Genomic DNA, 23,603 nt, shown 5'->3' with positions numbered 1-23,603 from the left:
AGAAATGACATATATTGGCCTCATATTACATAATTGGTCCAGCACCAAAGTATGCTTTTTGTATTTTTAACCCTTTGAACCATTTCCTGGTTTAAGCATAAATTTGCCTCAAAAGGTCAAAATTATGATAATCTGAGAAATTAAAAGAGAGAACAATAAAATCATAAACCAGTATAAAAAATCATGGATCAAATTTCATCTTAAAGTCAATAATTCATACCATTTATTACTCTCTACACATCAAAAATAAAATGATAAATATATTTATTATAATTTATAATTTTGGATGAGATATATGATCAAACTACAATTGAATTTCTTTTTCTTATCCCCTCCTTATAAGCTTGTTTCCCCCTCTTTTTTTTTGGACAGTCATACCCTTGTGACTGATTTTTCTTTTTTTTGGGAAAATAAATACCCCCACAATAGGTTAATATAAAATTAAGAAGAAAAAAAATGAAATGAGTACAATACAAGAAAACTAAAGTATATAAACTAAATCTATAAATTAGCAGCCTTTCCACACTTGAGGGCATTTGGAGGGATGTCACTCTCTGTAAACAGACTTTTTTCATCGTTCCATACCCTGATATACACTTCCTGTCCCAAGTACTGCCTGTGCCATATTGCTGACCTTAAATTCCACATTCCTTTGTTATCCAAAGATACTAATATTGCCGTCCATGAATTTCGATACACCTACAATCGAAAAAAAAAACACTTTTAATCACATCATAAACAACATACTTGATGTTTAAACTACTAAGCATATAACAGTTATAAATTGGACACACGTAAAGTCAACTTGTTTGACTTGTTGCATATCACAATCAATTAAAATATAAATGGGAAATTCTCAATAGTGACTCTGTAAAATACAACATTGAAATGGTAAACTTTTTTTTTTTTTTTTTTTTTTTTTTTTTTTTTTTTTTAACGTGAGTATTTTGAAGCAACTTTAAGTTTACCTGGACGGTGCTCCTCCAAATAGCATCAACCATATTGTATTTTCTTCTAACATCTGGAGTCCATGTACCCGCACCAAATCTGAAATATGAACCTTGTATTAGAACATAATCAAGAATTCAACCTAAATATATGATCAACTTTAAGAATGATAGAAAAGATAGAAGCTTACGCGACAACAAAGAAGTTATGACCATCAAGATGCCAAGATTGGGTGTCTGTCTCATTGTTTTGGAAGATAATTTCTGCAAAGTCATGGAGTTGAGTGCCATAAACCGTGGTGCCGGAGATCATAGGCCCTGGTGTTGGTTGATCTCTACTTGTGTTAAGGTCAAAAACACCGGGAATATCGTAGTAATCAGCAAGTTTCAGTGGTGTATCCGGGTTTACGTAGGAAACATTGTTGACCCCGTAACGTAACTTGCCGTTGACCTCCCCAACAGAGTTTTCCAAAACAATTGTCTTAGTTACTTGGATTCCTCCATAACGGTAAGATCCTTGAGGGTTAGGCCTTGCAGCGTTGGCTGTCAGATTCCATCTATATCGAAAGAGAAAATGTTCATAAGGCTACGCAAGGTTAAGATTAATGTTTAGAGAGTCACAAAAAACGATGATGTTAAAAAAAAATTTACCTGAAAGTTCTAGCTTGCTTCATGGACCAGTGTACTTGATAAGTAGGGCCCACGGGTAGAGGATGAGAAGGGCCGATATCTGAACCATTGTAATGAAGTATGGCAGTGGCATCTATAGACGTTCTATCAAAACGAGTTGATGCGACTATGTAGTAGTCCTTGGCCGAGCCATGGAGGGTGACCAAGAAAGCTAAGGATTGGCCTGGATGAACATCGAGTGACTCGTAAATTTCTTGTAGTACATGAGAACCCTCAATCTCAACAAGCTTCAACATATGTCCCTGAATCCTGATATTGATGGATGTCATTGTTCCTACGTTTGCCACTCGAAACAAGTAAGTTTTTTCTGCTTCACCACTGAAAACTGTGTTGCTTGGATCACCATTAATAAGCAAGCCATCAGGCATGGGCATACTTTCTCCATTGTCTAGCTTTTTTTGGAGTTCCTGTGTCAATCATATATGCATTGTAACCGTGAGTTGATATTGAAACCGTAACATACATTCATACAAGAAAACAACTAATCTTTCCTAGGATGAAATTTGCATTATGAATAAATCTAGCTTGTAACACTCTTTTATGTTTACACAAAATTGTTCTAAATTTGCTTCATTAGTACTAAGTGTGACTACGTTTACGAACCTTGTGATCAGTCTTGTACCAGTCTCCAACAAGGACGGAGAATGCGGCTGCTGGCTCAGCGTATGGGAGGGCAATGACAGACCTTTTATTAATAATGAAAGCACCAAAACCCCCAGCCAGTCGATGCAATTCCGTGGAAGGGAAGTACATGTAGGTACCAATTTGATCCTTGGCTTGCATCGTGTACGTCCAGTTTGAGTGTGGAGGAATAGGACAATTAGTTCCGAGTACCCCGTCTTGCCACGACACCTTCCTTTGCCAAACCCCATTCCTATAAACAAGGAAGAAGCCATAAGTAAGTAATAATAGCAAATTACAAACCTACTAAAAGGAATTGATGGTACTAACCATGTCATGAGAAATGGCTCATCCAAACTATTTCTTATAGAAATAATGACATTATCATTGGTGTCACATTCAACTGTTGGACCAGGAAATTGGCCGTTTATTAGAATACCCTGCATTTGATGAAGTAAATTAGTAAGAAAAATGGCTATGATTAGGCTTGCTTACGACAATGCTATGAACAAAATCGAGGGTGCCAAAAAGCAACCAACCCTACCCTCTGAGGAACACCAAGAGGAGATATCGTTCCGTATGTTACTTCCCAATCATAATATCTATACGGACTTTCTGCATGAACTCCGAAAATACTTGACAAAGCTAAAATTCCAACGAAAGACAATAATGTCATACGTCCCATTGTATGAGGATTAATTTCTTAACCCAACCTGCTTAGACAAAGTGAAAAAAAACACCAACAATTGTTAAACTACCATCTCATTATTGAAAAGAAAAAAAATTTGATTAGTTGAAAAAAAAGATGGAAATTTATCAACAACAAAAAGTTGAGTTCTTCTTTTTGAGATTGTGATTACCATACATTAGCTATGTGACAGCTAGTTATGTACTACTACGTATAATGCAAGTATAAATGTGCATACACATTACACAAGCATAACATGTACAATTAGCAAATGCGTAAAGCACCTAACTAGAGTAGAATGTAGGTGATGAGATGTACGCAAACTTATCCAACTCTCAAGTTAAACACCTTAATACAAAAGAGGAAGTAAAACACTGTACATTACCTAGTTACAGGAGAAAGAACTCGAACCCCCGACTCGTAAACGAAAGAGACGAGAAAGAAGAATTATAAATGAAGTACGAGTACAAGGGTGTGTGTTTCCTAGAACCCATCTTAAATAAAAAAAAAATATGACAAGGTGGAGTCAAAATGGACGTGTTTGGGATCTATTGCGGCGCACTTCATGGTAAACAAGGCTTATTAGCTATACTACAATTCCCGCTTTCTTGCTTGGAGTGTTCTTCACTCTCTATTTTTTAATATACATTACATTTTGGAAAATTTGAATTTTGGTACCTCGAATATAGGGGTAATTGAATTTTAGTACCCATCTAAAATTTTATTTTAAATTAATACCTCCAAAAGTGTAACTTTATAGGTTTTGGTACCTCCGTCCATGTTCCGTTAAGTTTTCCGTTAGTGGGGTCCATTATCTAATAATTTAATAATTTAAATTATTAAAAAAAAAACATTTTTAAAATTAAAAAACAAAAAAACTAATTAAAAAAAAAAACCAGTTTTCAAAAAAAAAAAAAAAAATAAAAAATAAAAAAAAACCACCAGCCACGGCAGCTGCCGCCGCGGCCAGGCACGAAGCCCAGCCACGACAGCTGCGGCCGCGGCAAGGCACGAAGCCCAGCCACAGCTGCTACCGCCGCAGCCAGCCACGAATCCCAGCCATGGCAGCTGCGGCCGCGGCCAGGCACAACCCCGAACCCAGAAAACCCCACGAACCCCAAGAACCCACCACCCCACGAACCCCTAAATCCACCACCCACAACCCACGAACCCAGAAACCCACCACCCTACCACCCACGAACCCCGAAACCCACCACCCACAAACCAGAAATTTAAACCTAAAACCTAAAAATTGATTTGGGAGAAATGGGGAAGGGGTGATGTCGAGGCAGCCTGGGTGGGGGGATGGCGTCGGCGCAGGGCTGGGTGGGGGGGGGGGTGGCGTCGGCGCGGGGAGGCAGGGTGGGTGGCGGGGAGGCAGGGGTGGGTGGCGGGGAGGCAGGGCTGGGTTTTTTTTTTTTTTTTTAAGTTTTTTTTTATTTTTTATTTTTAAGTTTTTTTTTTTTAATTATTATTTTTTAAGTTTTTTTTAATTAAATGTTTTTTCTTTTTTTTTTATAAATTAAATTATTAAAGAATTAGATAATGGGACCCACTAACGGCAAAGTCGACAGAATACTAACGGAGGTACTGATATCTATAGTTTAGTCATTTTTGAGGTACCAATTTAAAATAAAATTTTAGATGGGTACTAAAATTCAATTACCCCCATTTTCGAGGTACCAAAATCCAAATTTTCCTTACATTTTTATCAAATTTCAAAATAATATATATCTTCAAGTTGTAGTTTGAACTTTTTTGTTTATTACTACAACTTGAAGCGAAGCGTCCGTGATGCGAAGGAAGGAGTTAGAGAAGATGAAGAAGACGAGGTATGCGAAAGCAACGGAGCTGAGGACGGATCTTTGGATTTAGTTAAATAATTATAATTGCAATTTCCATGAAATATTTGCTTAATTTAATTAAAAACAGAGGGAGGTTTTAGTGGATCCAGTTTATAGTACAAAAACAAGGCTTATAATTTGGTCTTCCTTCTTTTATTCTTTCTGATTCTGAAATTTGTAGGGTTTCGAGCCATATTTCTACTCTGTACACACTCTGTGTTCATCAGAGTTTGAAACATAATAGAGTAATTTTTCCCGCCATTATTTATGGTCAACGCTTCTTTTGATTTCATTAACTACTTGTATTTACTTACCTTTTTCATATGTTGAGTATATTAGTCAACTAGATCCAATTTTTTGAAATTCATTTTTTATTTTTCACTCGAGTTTTGCTATACCAAATTGGTTGTGCACTAGTGACTGTTACTTTAAGATTTTTAACAAAACATGTGACATGAGAATTTAGCTCGATCGATATTGATTATTCCTATAATAAATCTAACACGAATTTAATTTTTCCCTTTTTCCATGATGAACCAAAGCTTCATCTTCCACCCCCGTTTAATTTATGCATAACCAATAAGATGGTGACATTTCTTTGTATAACCTTTACGTCACTTTACAATTTAGTATAGCTAGCCCTACACCGACAACAATATGTCAAGAGCTACATTAACCAATAGGTTAATTTGATGGTTGGAGTTTCAAATTTGATTTATATCACACATCACACTTCACACATATATTAGAGTCTTTTAGACTTAAGTGTGGACGCAGTATAGATCTTTTCATATTTATCGTGTAATTGTGTTCTTGTTATGTATTAGATTCTTAATACTACGTCAATGATCAATTCAACAAAAAAATTTATCCCCGGAGATTGGAGTCTCAAAGTTAATTTGAATTCGGTCACAAATTCACAATACTTCTTCTCCCAAGGGTGGGTTTTTTGGCTATGGGGCTTCGGTTTGATCTTCTGTTGGTTTGGGCTAAAGGGTTTTGCTTCCACGCCGATATCCGTGTTTGAATCGGAGTTGATCTTGTCTATGGTGAAGTGTACGACACCAATTTTGATTTCAGGTCGAGGAGTACGGGATTCTGAGCCAATGAAGGTTCTCGTCAGAAATTACATCATATTGCCAGACCCCCTTGCAAGAGGCTGCATAGGACAGCGTTATATGAGCCAAGGGTACTTAAGAAAGTTATTTTGCGCGTGCAATTGTAATTTCGTTTATTTCGAACTTGTAATTGGTTCGGTTGTCTTTGTATTGTTCGATTATGATCTCTATGTAAGTGCCGTATGGCTTTTTATTAATGAATATAATCTCCCCCTTCAAAAAAAAAAAGGGTGCATCATAGAGTATACTTCAGACTTCACCTATTCCTCTTTCAACAGTTTATTTAATAAGGTGATTTATCATATTGCACAGATTCACAAACTAATTGAGTTATAAATACAATCTCCATTATAATTGTTTGACTTTCTACATACATTAATTATGAACATTTGACATTAGTCATTTGAAGCTCCTCTGCGCCACGTGATGACTGATGAGTAGTTAAGTCACTCATGTGTGATAGTGTGAATGGAAACCATTTAATTTCCATAAAGAAAAAAAAAAACGAACTACTCCGTACATCACAAATTTCATTAAGTCAACGCACATATTATCATCTTGGCCATTAGGTCATTTTCTCTTTACAAATAACCTCATGTTTTAATTACTATTAGCATACAAAAAGTATCAGTTAATCTGTTATTGGATCTGTTCAAATGAACATCATCAATATATTAACTTGTTACAATTGTTAAAAAGTTAATGGTGAAGGTAATCGTAATACATTGACAAATATGATGGTCAAATTGTTACAATATTAAGAAAATCGGGGGTAGTAATCTAGTATGAAAGGAACTTGCCTAAGTGTTTTTATTGATTATTTGCATGTCGATCTAATAATGTACTTCGTCTCCCTATTCCAAATTGATCCCAACATCACTCATTCAATCTCTTTTCTTATGTAAGATGTAACTGATTTTGGAGGCTTCAACACACATGGCAACACAAATTGTACATTGATCTTAAAACAGAACACAAGCATTAAAGCAAAAGTAATGTTTGGGTATAAAAGTTTGATATCTTAAAATCATAAATCATCACATAGTAAAGATTTTAACTAGGAATTACAAAATACTTCCAAGCCCAACATAAACTTTTCATTTCTTTAATTTTAATATTTTTTTTTGTTTGGGAGTTAATAAGAGGTAATTTTTCTGAAACAGAGGATGGACATAATTAGCATTATCTTTAATTTAGTAGTATGGCTGTATGGATGATCAAGATAGGGTGATCAATCATGCTTCTTATTAGGCAATCACCAGTCGTGAAGACGGTCAAAGAACACCGAAGAAAGGATTTTGTACGTGTCCTATTCACTTGATTTTTACTTAATTACGAAAACAATACTCTGATCCGTACTACTTCGTATTTAGTTACACTTTTTTTAAAAAAAATTCTGCTGAGAATAAATATATATAATAGACATACATTAGACAATAGATTAATAGAATTATTAGATTACACCATGATATTAAAGCAAATCAAATCAAATCAATTCATGTTGTTACAATACAGTAATTGAGTATATATCTAAGTTTTACTTCAAAAATGTAATTAATACATCGTATTATTGTTAAGTGCATAAATAAATTCATCAATAATAATAATATAGGCTAAATATATCTCGATCTTGATGTGGTGTATATGGAAACCTTCCTAAAAATACATTCACTCTAGCTATGGTGCAACCGGAACACAGCATCCTCCCAAAGTTTAACACAACACACTTAATTTTCGCGTAAATGAGTATAACACTATAACTAAAAAAAATCGACTATATAGCAGCCTTTCCACATTTGAGAGCATTTGGAGGGATGTCATATTCTGTAGTGAGGCTTGTTTCGTCATTCCAAACCCTCAGATAAACTTGCTGCCCTAAATACTGTCTATGCCAAATTGCTGATCTCAAATTCCACATTCCCTTGTTATCTAAAGATGCTAATACTGCTGTCCATGAGTTTCTAAACACCTGCCAATTTGTAAAGAAAAAAGAGGCAAAACATCAATTTAATTAGAATTACAAGTATAATAATTTGTATGTAAATGATACGTCGTAAGTTGTAAAAGTGTATGTATGTTCAAAGATTACCTGGATAGTACTTCTTGAAACAGCATCCACCAAATTGTAATTTTTTCTACTTTCTGGACTCCATTGGTTTGATCCGTATCTGAAACATTTATGTACCATCTTGTAAGTATAGTTTTTTTTTAATGGCTTGAAGAGCTAGTAATGTTAGATTGTTAGATAGAGAGATCAAGAAGCTTACGCGACAACAAAGAAATTGTAGCCATCAAGATGCCAAGACTGAGTGGTGGCCTCGTTATTTTGGAAGACTATTTCTACAAAATCATGAAGAGCCAAGCCATATACTGTGGTGCCTTGGATCATAGGGCCGGGTGTGGGATTATCCCTACTCGTGTTGATGTCGAAAACACCAGGAATGTTGTAATAATCAGCTAGCTTGAGTGGTGTGGTTGGATTCACATAGGAAACACCATTAACACCGTAAAACAACTTGTTATTGATCTTATCAGCTGAATTGGCCAAAACTAATGTTGTTGTTATGTTAATTTCCCCATAACGGAACGATCCTTGAGGGTTCGGCCTTGCAGCATTGGCAGTTAAATTCCTTCTGTTGAATTAGGAAACAAAAATACCATGGTTAATATATATGACGCATACAATGTTATGCTACACAAAATAATTATGTTATCTATGATGCGTACAAGTTGGAAAAGTCAATATATACGAGTATTACCTAAAAGATCTGGCTTGCTTCATGGACCCGTGAACCTCAAAAGCAGGGGGACTAGGTGCAGGACCAGAAACAGTAATATTTGAACCATCATAATGAAGGGTTGCAGTGGTAGTGAGAATCGGTCTAGTGAAACGAGTCGATGCAACAATGTAGTAGTCTTTGATTGCACCATTCAAAGTCACCAAGAAAGTTAAGGATTGGCCAGGGTGAACATCAAGTGACTCGTAAATTTCTTGAAGGACATGAGATCCCTCAACCTCAACAAGCTTCATTGTATGCCCTTGAATCCTAAAGTTGATTGAAGTCATGATTCCTACATTAGCCACCCGAAACAAGTAGGTTTTCCCAGCTTGACCCGTGTAGACTCTATCAGTACTAAAGTTTTGAAGACCGTTAATAAGTAGGCCATCGGGCATAGGCATGGCATCACCATTATCTAGCCTATTTTGAAGCACCTGTGTGATAGCGACTAGTCAAAGTTAGTATATGAATAGTGGGATCGGACATTGTGGTCATTGGCATTAATAATTAATGGTTAAAGTTTACGAACCTTGTGGTCAGTCTTATACCAATCACCAACAAGGAAAGAGTGTTCACCAGCCGGCTCAGGGTAAGGAAGAGGAATGACAGATCTTTTATAAACATTGATCGCGCCAAATCCACCAGAAGCGCGATGCATCAATGTGGAAGGGAAGTACATGTAGGTACCAATTTGATCCTTGACTTGCATAGTATATGTGTAGTTTTGCCCTGGAGGAATAGGGCAGTTGGTACCAAGTACTCCATCTTGCCACGAATTCTTCCTTTGCCAAATTCCATTCCTAAGGGTTGAACATAACTTATAAATGTGTGTTCACTCAAAATAAACAAAAATGTATAGGTTTCTAGTTGAATTCGACAGTGCTAACTGAGGGTACAACGAATTAAGAACCAATCAAAATTAGTAACACATACTGCCTTTGTTTTACAATAATGTTAGCATTTAGAATTTTGGTGTTATGTACAAACACCACCCCACATTTAACATGGGGATTTTTTCTTTTTTTTATTTTTTTTTTTGTTTGCAAATGTTGAACATTGTTTGTGATGATTGTAAGAAAATATAGGGTTGTAAATAATAGAGCTCTTCTTAGTATGTATTTTTGAAATATTAGTTTTTAATCATTTTACAGATACACAATTAGAGTTCTTTTTGTTCAAAATTGTACATTGACAAACGTAAAAAAGTAAAAAGTTTATTGAACGAAAGTGGTATATATTGCACAAAACAGAGGACAAAGCTTTATATTGATTTAGCTACATTAAAATAAATTATCTTTACTTGTGTAATTGGGTAGTAACACAACAACCTACTCTAAGGAAGTATACTAACCATGTCATGAGGAATGGCTCGTCCAACTGATTAATAATAGTGACAATGAGATTGTCATTGGTGTTGACCTCAATTGTTGGACCCGGAAATTGCCCATTAATAACAATACCCTACAATTGAGTACGAATATATTACTGTACATAATTGCAAAAAAAAAAAAAAAAAAAAAAATAAAAAAAAATAATAATAATAATAATAATAATAATAAGAGTGGTGCAAAGTATTAAACCAACCGTTTGAGGGGGGAAATTCCCAGGATATATTGTTGCATATGTTATTCTCCAAGTGTAATATTTGTATGGACTCTCCGCATGAATCCCCAAAATACTTGACAAAGCTAAACTTCCAACAAGGAAAAATAGAACTGAAAAATGTCCCATTTTTACGAGGTTTTGAAAGATTACTTTATTGAGGCTGCAAAAAAAAATATAGAGCAAAATATCAATAATCAAACTAAAAAAAAAATTATTACAAAAGAGACCATACATTAAGTAGCAATGTAGCATTACCTTATAATAGGAGCATAGTTGAATACTACACTTGAATGAGAGTTAAATATTGCCTTTATTATAAAAGAAAGAAGAGATGTAAAAGAAAGGATTATATAATATGGGGATTGCAAATTAAGGGTGCAGTTTCCCGGAACTTGTAAAAATTTCAGTGAATTAAATTAAATGCAAGCCATACTTGAATATAAAGGTGTCAAAGATCTATTGCGCCGTACTTCATGCTATTTTAATGAAGTCAGCGTCACAAACTCACAATTTAATTACTTGTATATTCTTCAATTGGTTGGAGTCGTAGTATCAATTGCTTGTAATAGTGTAACAATATTGCCAAATTTGCATTATTTTAACGTTGTTATTTTGCTAGAAATTGAGTATGATGCTTCCTTGGTGCAAATTGTAATAAGATAATAAGAGCGAGAGCGGCGGAGCTTAGAGCGGATCTTTTAATAAAATTTTAGGGATTCAAAAACCCATCCAAATTTCTTATTTTCAATATCAATAATAACATTAATGTCTCACACATGGAAGTACAAGTAAAGAATGGAAGATCATTGGAGGTTTTGGTGGATCAAGTTTTGTGTACTATATTTTGTGTTCCCATGATCTTCTAGTGAGGTCAATATAATATTTTGTGTATGATAGTTTTTGGAATAGATTCATCTATTAGGTTGGGACTTTTCATAGATAAGCAATTTTAAGTCAAAAGGCGGGATTTAATGCCACAAATGTAGATGTACCATGTACACATCGAAGAACTTGCCTAGCGTTATTCTGTATCTTTAATATCAACATGTCATTGTCACAATGGAGTTCCAAAGAGATTCAGATCTACTCCGTGTTTCCGTATAGTCTTATAGATACTGTCCATACAAATAGATTGCTTTTTTAGTTAACTACGGAGTACTAGTAAAAATAAGTAGGAGACTATTAGATACTTCGTATCTCATTTGGCCTGCCGCCCGTATCTTGATGCATTTTATGCCTTAAGGCTTAAGTGGATCCAATGCCAATATGCCATTGACCATTGTTTCACCCAAAATACTCCATGTCTCCATTGCTTAATTTGCTTTAAAACAATGGTGAAGCTACAACTCCCCATTGTAGTTCCATATTCTTTTAATCAATACTCGTATGTAGGATTCAATATTTCAATACTCGTCTTGCTTATCAATTTATAATATGAATGAACATGTAATTACATCAATTTATTGATCATGATCTTAGTACGAATTTTGAAACGAAGTAATAGTGAGTTGAGCTGAGATGATGAAATCTACTCACGTAATTCTTTATAGTAAAAAAAAAAAAAAAAAAAAAAACAGTTAAAAAAGAGTACGATTGATGTGATCAGAGCAACTAATTGCTGTTGACAAAGTACTAAACAACTTCAACTACGGTGAAGTAATTCCATTTTGATTAAAGAGATAAATTAATCAAGCAAATACTATAATTTCCAATACAAATCAATATACAGACGATGCAAGGGGGAAGAGGATGAAAAAATCAGAATATTTCCCGCTTCAACTTTCTAACTCACAGTCAAACTCTGATGACTGGTTAAATCTATAGTAGTAGTATTATGATTAATAACTAGACTGATCGATATGTGTTGTTTAAGGATGACGTCCAATTGCTTTTCCACAAAGGAGAACGTTAGTAGGGGGGTTGTACTCATTAGCAAGGCTCTGGGCAGAGTTCCACACCCGGAGATAGAGTTGCTGTCCAAGATATTGTCGCGAACACATTGCAGACCTCAGATTCCACATCCCTTGGTTGTCTAATGATACCAATATTGCTGTCCAAGAGTTGGGATATACCTGTGAATTTCATCCATATACAGGCAAGTCGCAAAGATGATCAGAATCTAATTTTCCGAGGGGGTGAACAAACAATAGCAGAGTAATGAGAGTATATTTAACCAATTAATCAAATTTCCAAAGTTTTTTAGTATGCTGTACCTGAGTGGTATGTCTGGTGAGGGCATCTTTTAGATTGTAATTCCTCCGACTGGCTTGACTCCATTTACCAGTACCAAAACTGCAACAATGTCAAGTCAAAAAATGAGAATGCCTGCTTAAACTCGTAAAAGAGGTAAATAAGAGGAAAAAACAATGTAATGAGACGTACCCAACAACCCAGAAATCATAACCATCAAGATGCCAAGACTGCATGGCATTCTCATCATTCTGGAAGACAACCTCAATGAAGTCGTGGTGCATAGCACCCAAAACAGATGTGCCAATCCTTGCAGCACCGCCAGATGGGCTACTTTGGATGGAATTCAAGCTGAAAACTCCAGGAATATTGAAGTAATCGGCGAGCTTCAGAGGAGTATCAGGGTAGATAAAGGAAACCTGATTAACAGCATAACGTTGCTTTCCGTTGATAAGAGGTGCTGAGTTAGCTAACACATAGGTTCTTGAAATTGGGATTGTTCCATAGTGGAAAGATCCCTGAGGGTTGGGCCTAGCTGCATTTGCTGTCAAGTTCCACCTACACAATTCAGAAATTGACATAAAAGGTTAACCATTTGTTACCAACAAAACATAGGCATGATCAGAACCACAGAATTTTTGCGCTAAAGCATTCAAAATAGAAAATCCAAGGTCATTTAAACACAATGTCAGGGTGGATAAAAAGGCCCTTGATCAAATAATAGTTGTCGCAACAGTATTAGGTGAAACGCCAACATCAACAAGGTTGCCATCGACATCAAAGATATTGAGGTTCAGCACAGAGATTTAATTCCATACCTGAAGGTTCTGGCTTGCTGCAAGGACCAATGGAATCCGCCAGCAGGGGCAGCAGGCAGAGGTCCTGAGACTTGTGAGGCAGAGTTTGAGTAGTGGAGAGCTCCAGTGGCAGTTAGAACTGTCCTTGTGAAACGAGTAGATGCAACTATGTAGTAATCCTTGGGAGCCTGATCTAAGGTCACAAGGATTGAGAGAGACTGACCCACGTGCACATCAATCGAATCGTAAACATTTTGAATAACATTAGATCCTTCCACTTCTACCACCTTTAGTTTGTGACCTTGGATCCTGAAGTTGAATGAAGTCAACAATCCAACGTTTGATACTCTAAACTTGTATGTTTTTCCTGAAATTTGACAAGCAATTAATGTTAAGATATAGATGTTACTGCTAAAACATAAAAAACAAGACAATAATATGTCAAATTTAGAGTATCAATGATTCATGAAGGTAACCTTGTTCTCCAGTGAAGGTACTACGACTCTGTTGGCCATTGATAAGCAAGCCGTCAGGGAATGGAAGAACCTTTCCTGCATCCAGACTTTGCTGCAGGGTCTGCATAAATCATAATTTTGTAGTTAGGATTAGATTTCAGGAAGACTACTTGTAGCAGTAAGTTCTGAGTTCACAACACTATTCATTTCAGGAAGACTACTGAATGTTTTATGATATTGGAAGTTTTTATGGTAAAACACTAGCATAATGGTTGGTTTCTCACATTTGTTACAAAGCAATGTATAAACACTAAGAATCAGTAACATACTACGTATGAAAGACTAATAGAACACAAACCTTGTAGCTGGTTTTGAACCAGTCACCAATAAGCAAAGTAAAGTCACCAGCAGGGTCAGCATAAGGAACAGGAATGCGAGGCCTAGAGTAGACATTAAGGGCTCCAAACCCACCAGCAGCGCGGTGCAACCCAGTTGATGGGAAGTAAGTGTAAGAACCAATCTGATCTTTAGGCTGAAAGATGTAAGTGAAGTTTTTGTTTGGAGGGATTGGACAGTTAGTCCCCAATACACCGTCTTGCCACGAGTTCTTCCTTTGCTTAATTCCATTCCTAAAATTATTACAAAATTCAAATTAGACCATTTCTTCAGACATAATTTGGAAGGCCAATGTTGGATATATGAAATCGTAAATTACAAGTATCACTTTTCCATTCATATTTCATCAATGTGCCTAAGCAATCACATTTGCATAATAATTTCAATCCATTTTAGCAAAACCATATTTGCAATTTATTTGGTTCTTTTTTAATAACAGAAGCAACAATATTTCTATGTAACACTGCTAAAAAGGATTACATACTCTACATCTTTAATTAGAATCACAGTTTTCTTGCACTTTGGAGTTTAATACTAGTATACAGTTTTCAAGTAATGGGTATTAGAACTAGTGTAAAATGGTCCATACTCCATACATTAGCAGACTTTGCAAAAGATTTTAAAAGATAATCTACAGCAAAAGGCAGTCATTAAAAAAATTAGTGAATTGATAAAAGTCAATTTAAGCGGTGTATTAAGTTAAAGTTTTGTCGGTAAAAATGATACGAGCATCAGTTTAATAAACATTGTTGACCAGGCGTGGGACCTCAGAGTTAGCAGTGAATTGTTATGTAGTACTTCATCAATTATTTTTTTTTTGCAATGTTTTGAAAATATTCTACTTCGAAGCAACATTTAAAAGATTATTAGATCGAGTTGGTACAATCTAAATCCAAGTAACTCATAATTAAGAGACAGAATACATCAATAATACAACATCAATTAAAAAAGAAATCAAGAAAATGCCTCATTTTCATTTATAAACTTGAAAATTGAATTGATTAACTAATAATTTAAGATACTGAACCAATCAAAGTAAAGGAGATAATAAAAAGAAGTTAGGAAACATACCAAGTGAGAAGGAAAGGCTCATTCAATTTATTAATAACATTGAGGACAATGTTGTCATTTGTCACACAGTCAAGTTTTGGTCCAGGAAATTGACCATTGATGAGAATAACCTTGCCAAAATTAAAATAACAATGTCAATAAATTAGATCTTACTTAAAAAAGGGTATAATCAAAATAAACTAAAAATGAAGTACAGTATATTTTTTATCTCAAGAAATTAGACCCAAAAAAAAAAAAAAAAAAAAAAAAAAAAAAAAAAAAAAAAAAAAATCAGCCAACCTGTTGAGGAACCCCCAAAGGAGCAATATTTCCATAAGTAACAGTCCAGGTAAAAAATTTATAAGGGTCATCTGCTTTTGCAATGGAAATACTCAATAATGCAACTATTCCAAATAATGTTATGTTTATCAAACTTCTCCTCTCCATTATCTTCTAATCCTGTAAATATGTACCACACAACTAAAACATTAGAGTATATAAGAAAAATGAATAATGCCACTATAAACAACCCTGGCATGACACGGGTTAGATGTACGCAACCTTATCCTTGATCGATTAGACTAACGAGTGGTGGAATAAAGTAGGACATTGCTAAAAAAAAAAAAAAAGAAGGTGCAATGGTGCATACCTTAAGGAGTTGAGTGAAGGGAGGCAAAGATTCGGTTGGAGATCTTGCAGGAGAAGGACTGTCAATGAGAGAGAGGGTGATGAAAGCAGAGGATATATATAAATAAAGAAATGAGTCAGGAAAATGTGTAATTTATTAACTCCTGGAAAAGGCAGTTTTCCTGATATCAATAATTTCAAAATTTCTTGGTTTTTTCTACTTTTGTGTGTACTACTTCTCCTTAAGAGCTGGCATTCGGTGCTACTTTTACGCGGTTTCGCTTTCGCGTGAAGCTCATCAAACCTTTATCCAAATTTCTTTGAACCTAATTGTCAATTTATGTTTGATTGATTTTGATTATTGTATTAATGTACAGTGATTTGATTAATGTACAGATTCAACAAATTTTTGATTTAAAATGAGTCAATACAAATGCCTAAATTAAATTTAAATGGGCTAGTGTATAACTGTATATGGGATACAAATCATACAAAATACTTAATTTTTTAGAGAAAATTAAATTCAATGTAATTTCTTTTTAGTGTTTTTGGGTGTTTAGAGAGCCACAAGGGCGGGGGTGAGAATCGATCCCAGAATCTTCTGGAATTGTGAGGAAAGTATTAACCACTTAGATAGCCCTCACACTCTCTTTTTAGTGTTTTTGTCAACCAATTACTTTGTTGCATTATAGATTTTTGCTTCACATGCATACCACATTACTACATACAAAGGTAAGGGTTTGTTCTCTTGACTGGACTGAACTTATTAGAGTTGAACTGAACTGGAATGAAATGAATATTTTATAAAAGAAGGAAATAAGGAGCTGAACTGAACTGAATTATTAGAGCTGAGCTGAACTGAACTGAACTGAAATGAATATTTTATAAGCGAAGGAAATAAGGAGCTGAACTGAACTGAACTTATTAGAGCTGAACTGCACTAAAATGAATATTTTATAAGAGAAGAAAATTAGGAGCTGAACTGAACTGAACTTATTAGAACTGAACTGAACTGAAATGAATATTTTATAAGAGAAGGAAATTAGGAGCTGAACTGAACTGAACTTATTTGAGCTGAACTGAACTGAATTAAACTAAACTGAACTGAACTGAACTGAAATGAATATTTTATAAGAGAATGAAATTAGGAGCTGAATTGAACTGAACTGAAATAAATATTTTATAAGAGAAAGAAATTAAGAGTTGAATTGAACTGAATTGAAATGAATATATTATAAGAAAAGGAAATTAGGAGCTGAACTGAACCGAACTTATTAGAGCTGAACTGAACTGAAAATAATCGTACGAGAACAGGCCCTAATTGTAGCAACATAAATTAATTTAGGCCTTTAATTTGTTGTGTGCAAATACATTTGATTATGAAGTACCAATAAAAACAAATTGTATAAATTATATATTAAGATGAATCCGATGTGATCAATTAACTTTTTTTTTTTTTTGGTGTTTTGATCAATTAATTATTTAAGACCGTGTTTTATCTTAAATATAGATTATAAAAATATAGTCAAAGTATAATATTCGTATGTGAATAATGTAAAATTCACAATATTGTGTGATCATGATTTAGGGCCTGTTCATATTTACTGAATTGAGCTGAACTGAACTGAACTGATTGGAGCTGAACTGAACTGAATTGGAGCTGAAATGAATATTTTATGTGAGAGGGAAATTAAGAGCTGAGCTGAACTGAACTGAACTGATTGGAGCTGAATTGAACTGAAATTAAGTAAATATGAACAGGCCCTTAAACTACTTTGTATGTAATCAATGGCAAACAAAGAAATTATATAATCAATAATAGCCAAATTTAAATATGTTTTAGTTGAGAGAAATAAGGGAACTTCTACTTCACCTTTTCCTAAATTTTATTAATTTAATCAATGGACAGTCGGTGCAAACAATATTAGTGCTTAAAAAATACTTGTAGAATACATTGACACTCACCAACCCCGTCGAATAAAAGAAATGGGAACAAAGATACTACTCGTATTAGTATTACAGGATTCCTTTAATCTCGCTGGACTAAAAGTCAGTCTACTGATCGCTGTCCTCCATTGGACACAAGTAACACCCTTTTTTCTGCTCTATTTTTTTATTTTCAATTGTCAATGAATTAATTTTAAGCTACATAAACAAGGAGTAATTAAAATAAAAAATTAAGGCAAGTGCACAATACTAATCTACAAACGCAGTAGCAGTATCGCTATCTTTGAAATTTATAACTAGCTAGACCATGTTCTCCTCACCTTATTTTTACTTATTCTATTATAATTGTTATTTAATGTTATTGATTTTTACTGCTTAAAAATTATTTTACTGAATTGAGATTGTTTTACCGAACAGATAAACTTATATATAGGTTGTAAGCTTGTAACTAATGGATTTTTTAAGGTAAGAAAAATAAAACACTAAAATTATTGACATATGGGCTGTTGATGGGGAAATATACCATTAAATGGTTGGGGTCTTGGGGTATGGAGGATGGGCGGGGTAGTTGTTTAAGGTTTGGGGAAATACAAGTACTCCGTACATTATCTAATACTTTATCTATTCTTATTTTATTGATACGTTTTGATTTTTATTACTAGTATTTAGAGTACATAACTACATAACTTACTTTGAAATCAATAATCTTGTTATATATCTTAATGAGTCAATATAAACTTCCAAATATTAATTATTTATAAAATTAAAATTTATTAATGTTTAAAGTTTTACATTGACTATATTAACTACAGTACTTCGTATAACCATCATATCAAGACAGAAAGATAGAGTAAGAATTAACTCTTCATTTACACTGGGTGAAACTAACGAAAAACTTTTGACTTTTAAGAATAGCTCCATAATGAAAGGATGCCTTCAAAAGTTGTAAATTTCTGCATGCACATCAATTAATACCAAAAAAGGGTCAATTTCTCCACAATTAGTGGCTACAAATTAAGAAGTTACTAGAGAAAGAATAAAGATAGATAAGCCTAGAATTGGAAAGGTGGGACTACGATAACCTCTGCATGCAGTGTAAGCAATGGCATGTACAAAATCAACTTTAATTTATGTTGTTAATTAAGACTACCAATCGAGATTATGGCAAATGATTAACCAATTTTAAAATGTTACAGTGTAGTTATATCGGTAATGATGGAAGCTAACATGGGTTGTCGTTGGGATCTTCTGAAGTTTGTATAAATTAAGTAGGGTCCACACGTTTTTATGTGCCACTAGTCCACTTACGTTACCACCAAATTGAATGACCACCGTTAGTTGTGTTTATATTCAAGGCATCAATTAAGGGAAAAGGCCACCTACATGACCTAATGGCATCACACCATGCATTATGCATAGTCTTCATTCAATTTGCACTTTAATTTTCTTTTTCATTACTCTTAATGCTCATGCATGTAACATGTTGCCACTCCTTTGAAGTTCAGGACTTGCACCTAGGCCAGGCCATAAAATTGAATGTTAATGTTTTAAGGAAATGATGAAAGTAAAAACGGACTCGTATTGGTGAGGTATATGTACAAATCAATTTTTGTGAACTTTGAATTGAAAACTTGAAATTGCAAGTACAAAATACTAATTATCCATATAATAAGTCAATTGGTTTTGATTGCTAGTTAATTATTAAATGTATAGTGAATTTTTTTATTGCCATTATCAAGCAAGTGATGGTACGTAAGGATATGCACCCATAACCCTGGGCATGTATTGATGTATACATGACCTTGTGCTTTCGAACCCCTCTCTTTATGTACCTTCTCCTAATTCACTAACAATATTGACCACACGATAAAGAAAACAAACTTTAGGAAAGTCGTTTAGATAGCTCAACTTATTAGAGAAAAAAGGACTAAAAATTCTCAATCAATTCGTGAAATTAAAGTCTTAACTTATTCTTTATTCTCCTAATCGGGTGAATTATTATAGTCAAGTCACATCATATCAATACACTTATGTGACATCACATCACATTATTACACTTATATGACATCACAATATTTCATGAATTTCAAAATAGAGTCAAAACTCATTCTTGGTAATTAATGGAAATCTAAATCGGTGTCTTATGATTTCAAACCTCCTTATATGATCTTAGGAGTCATCAAACACATTCAGTTCATTTTTTGAAAACATGTCAAAAATTATTTCGAAATCGTGCATTATATCCTTCAATTTTGGACAATTTTTCACTTAGTTTGACCAAAAAATTAAAATTGTCCAGATGCTTACTATGGACCCTAATACACCCCGGAAGTCTATTTGAGTGGGTGCAAGAATCCAATATGCCTTTGACCAGTCAATTTACCCGTTTCAAACTTGCACCGATTTCGTGAACTCAAGCCTACCACGAACATTTATGACAACATATAATGGTCATATATGGTTCCAAACGGCATTATATGACCCTAAGATGTATCCTCTAGGGTCTCTAGACTTTTCGCCATCAGGTCCCTAACCTCAAAAATTCCTCAAAAAACATGGATAATAGCCTTCAATTTTGGAATTTTTTTTACTTTTATCGCCCGAAAATAAAAATTGCCGAGATGTTTACCACGGTCCCAAATATCCTCTGGGAGTCCAGTTGGGTGAGAGGAATCATCCAATATGCCTTAAAACGGTCAATTTACCCATTCCAAACTTGCTTTCGTGAACTCAAGCCTACCACTGACATTTATGACAACATAAAATAGTCATATTTGGTTCCAAATGTTATTATATGACCTTCAGATGTATCCCCTAGGGGTCTCAAGAATTTTCGCTACGGGGCCCCGTAACATCAAAAATTCCTCAAAAAGTGTGGATAATAGCCTTCAATTTCGAAATTTTTTGACTTTTTTTTGCCCAAAAATATAATTTGCCGAGATGATTACCATGGACCCCAATACCCTCCGAGAGTCCAATTGGGTGGATGGAACCATCCAATATGCCTTAAAACAGTCAATTTACCCATTCCAAACTTGCACTAATTTCGTGAACTCAAGTCTACCAATGACATTTATGACAACATAAAATGGTCATATATGGTTCCAAACGTCATTATGTGACCCTAATATGTATCCCCTAGAGGTCTCAAGAATTTTCGCTACCGGGCCCCGTAACATCAAAAATTCCTCAAAAAGCGTGGATAATAGCCTTCAATTTCGAAATTTTTTGACTTTTTTTAGCCCAAAAATATAATTTGCCAAGATGATTACCAAGGACCTCAATACCCTCCGAGAGTCCAATTGGGTGGATGGAACCATCCAATATGCCTTAAAACGGTCAATTTACCCGTTCCAAACTTGCACCAATTTCATGAACACAAGCCTACCACGGACATTTATGACAACATATAATGGTCATATATGGTTCCAAACATCATTATATGACCCTAATATGTATCCCCTAGGGTCTCAAGAATTTTCGCAAACGGGGCCGAAACCTCAAAAATTCTTCAAAAAGCGTGGATAATAGCCTTCAATTATACTACCTCCATTTCTTTTTAGTTGACACGTATTCCTTTTTAAGAAGTTTCTTTTTAGTTGACACGTTTCCTTTTTGGGTAAATTTTTTACCTTATATTTACAAGCTACCCCACTTGCTTTTTCATTCTCTATCACTCTCTCTCCTCTCCTTAATATATGTGCCTAAATCAAACGTGTCAACTAAATAGAAACGGAGGAAGTATAATTTTTTAACTTTTTTTCGCCCGAAAATAAAAATTGCCGAGGTGTTTACCATGGTCCCAAATACCCTCTGAGAGTCCAATTGGGTGGGTGGAACCATCCAATATGCCTTAAAACGATCAATTTACCCATTCCAAACTTGCACAAATTTCGTGAACTCAAGTCTACCACTGACATTTATGACAACATAAAATGGTCATATATGATTCCAAACGTCATAATATAACCCTAATATGTATCCCCTAGGCGTCTCAAGAATTTTCGCTACCGGACCCCGTAACATCAAAAATTCCTCAAAAAGCGTGGATAATAGCCTTCAATTTCGAAATTTTTTGACTTTTTTTCGCTAGAAAATATAATTTGCCAAGATGATTACCATGGACCTCAATACCCTCCGAGAGTCCAATTGGGTGGATGGAACCATCCAATATGCCTTAAAATGATCAATTTACCCGTTCCAAACTTGCACCAATTTCATGAACTCAAGCCTACCATGGACATTTATGACAACATATAATGGTCATATATGGTTCCAAACGTCATTATATGACCCTAATATGTATCCCTTAGGGTCTCAAGAATTTTCGCAAATGGGGCCGGAACCTTAAAAATTCCTCAAAAAGCGTGGATAATAGCCTTCAATTATGGAATTTTTTGACTTTTTTCGCCTAGAAATAAAAATTGCCGAGTTGTTTACCACGGTCCCAAATACCCTCTGAGAGTCCAATTGGGTGGGTGGAACCATCCAATATGCATTAAAACGGTCAATTTACCCATTCCAAACTTGCACCAATTTCGTGAACTCAAGTCTACCACTGACATTTATGACAACATAAAATGGTCATATATGGTTCCAAACGTCATTATATGACCCTAAGATATATCCCCTAGGGGTCTCAAGAATTTTCGCTACCGTACCGGGCCCCGTAACATCAAAAATTCCTCAAAAAGCGTGGATAATAGCCTTCAATTTCGAAATTTTTTTACTTTTTTTCACCCGAAAAAATAATTTGCCAAGATGATTACCTCAATACCCTCCGAGAGTCCAATTGGGTGGATGGAATCATCCAATATGCCTTAAAACGGTCTATTTACCAGTTCCAAACTTGCACCAATATCATGAACTCAAGCCTACCACAGACATTTATGACAACATATGGTTCCAAACGTCATTATATGACCCTAATATGTATCCCCTAGGGTCTTAAGAATTTTCGCCACCGGGCCCGTAACCTCAAAAATTCCTCAAAAAGCATGGATAATAGCCTTCAATTATGGAATTTTTTTACTTTTTTCGCCCGAAAATAAAAATTGCCGAGGTGTTTACCATGGGCCCAAATACCCTCTGAGAGTCCAATTGGGTGGGTGGAACCATCCAATATGCCTTAAAATGGTCAATTTACCCGTTCCAAAATTGCACCAATATCGTGAACTCAAGCCTACCATGGACATTTATGACAACATATAATGGTCATATATGGTTCCAAACATCATTATATGACCCTAAGATGTATCCCCTAGCTTAGGGTCTCAAGAATTTTCGCCACCGGACCCAAAACCTCAAAAATTTCTCAAAAAGCGTGAATAATAGCATTCAATTTTTGAATTTTTTGACTTTTTTTTTCGCCCGGAAATAAAAATTGCCGAGATGTTTACCATGGTCCCAAATATCCTCCGGGAGTCCAATTGGGTGGATGGAACCATCCAATATGCCTTAAAACAGTTAATTTACCCGTTTCAAACTTGCACCAATTTCGTGATCTCAAGCCTAAGAAAGACATTTATGACAACATATAATGGTCATATATGGTTTCAAACGTCATTATATGATCCTAAGATGTAAACCCTAGGGTCTCAAGAATTTTCGCAACCGGGCCCCGTAACATCAAAAACTTCTCAAAAAGCGTGGATAATAGACTTCAAATTTGGAGTTTTTTTACTTTTTTCGCTCGTAAATAAAATTTGCCGAGATGCTTACCATGGTCCCAAATATCCTCCGGGAGTCCAATTAGGTGGATAGAACCATCCAATATGCCTTAAAACGGTCAATTTACCGTTCCAAACTTGCACCGATTTCGTGAACTCAAGCCTACCATGGACATTTA

General features: G+C 34.9%; 3 protein-coding genes across 4 annotated transcripts; all 3 read right to left on the bottom strand.

Moving 5' to 3' along the window:
- Window positions 1-472: 472 nt before the first annotated feature.
- LOC145601832 (L-ascorbate oxidase homolog) lies at window positions 473-2,943 on the bottom strand. Its single transcript, XM_081657909.1, has 7 exons — window positions 2,803-2,943; window positions 2,589-2,698; window positions 2,241-2,511; window positions 1,599-2,044; window positions 1,139-1,504; window positions 969-1,047; window positions 473-699 (listed from the first exon to the last, which is right to left on the bottom strand). Exons 1-7 carry the CDS (start codon window positions 2,941-2,943, stop codon window positions 502-504), a joined length of 1,611 nt encoding a protein of 536 aa, XP_081514035.1. The 3' UTR covers window positions 473-501.
- Window positions 2,944-7,559: 4,616 nt separating this feature from the next.
- On the bottom strand, window positions 7,560-10,512 carry LOC145601413 (L-ascorbate oxidase homolog). The gene is made up of 7 exons (XM_081657429.1): window positions 10,273-10,512; window positions 10,040-10,149; window positions 9,218-9,488; window positions 8,668-9,122; window positions 8,176-8,541; window positions 7,998-8,076; window positions 7,560-7,877 (listed from the first exon to the last, which is right to left on the bottom strand). The coding sequence occupies exons 1-7, from the start codon at window positions 10,417-10,419 to the stop codon at window positions 7,683-7,685; spliced, it is 1,623 nt and encodes a 540-aa protein (XP_081513555.1). The 5' UTR covers window positions 10,420-10,512; the 3' UTR covers window positions 7,560-7,682.
- A 1,402-nt stretch (window positions 10,513-11,914) lies between these two features.
- LOC145601427 (protein SKU5 SIMILAR 14-like) lies at window positions 11,915-15,964 on the bottom strand. Of its 2 annotated transcripts, XM_081657444.1 has the most exons (9): window positions 15,831-15,964; window positions 15,482-15,640; window positions 15,203-15,312; window positions 14,094-14,364; window positions 13,757-13,856; window positions 13,302-13,647; window positions 12,676-13,041; window positions 12,507-12,585; window positions 11,915-12,365 (listed from the first exon to the last, which is right to left on the bottom strand). In XM_081657444.1, the coding sequence occupies exons 2-9, from the start codon at window positions 15,626-15,628 to the stop codon at window positions 12,162-12,164; spliced, it is 1,623 nt and encodes a 540-aa protein (XP_081513570.1). In that variant the 5' UTR covers window positions 15,629-15,640; window positions 15,831-15,964; the 3' UTR covers window positions 11,915-12,161. The 2 variants fall into 2 exon arrangements, with proteins under 2 accessions (XP_081513570.1, XP_081513571.1); XM_081657445.1 differs by lacking the exon at window positions 15,831-15,964 and having other exon boundaries at window positions 15,482-15,642.
- Window positions 15,965-23,603: the final 7,639 nt, after the last annotated feature.

Source organism: Chenopodium album, chromosome 21, assembly GCF_948465745.1.
Source record: "Chenopodium album chromosome 21, dcCheAlbu1.1, whole genome shotgun sequence".
In the NCBI taxonomy this organism is placed as follows: Eukaryota; Viridiplantae; Streptophyta; class Magnoliopsida; order Caryophyllales; family Amaranthaceae; genus Chenopodium; species Chenopodium album.
This window is presented reverse-complemented; position numbering and strand designations above follow the sequence as displayed.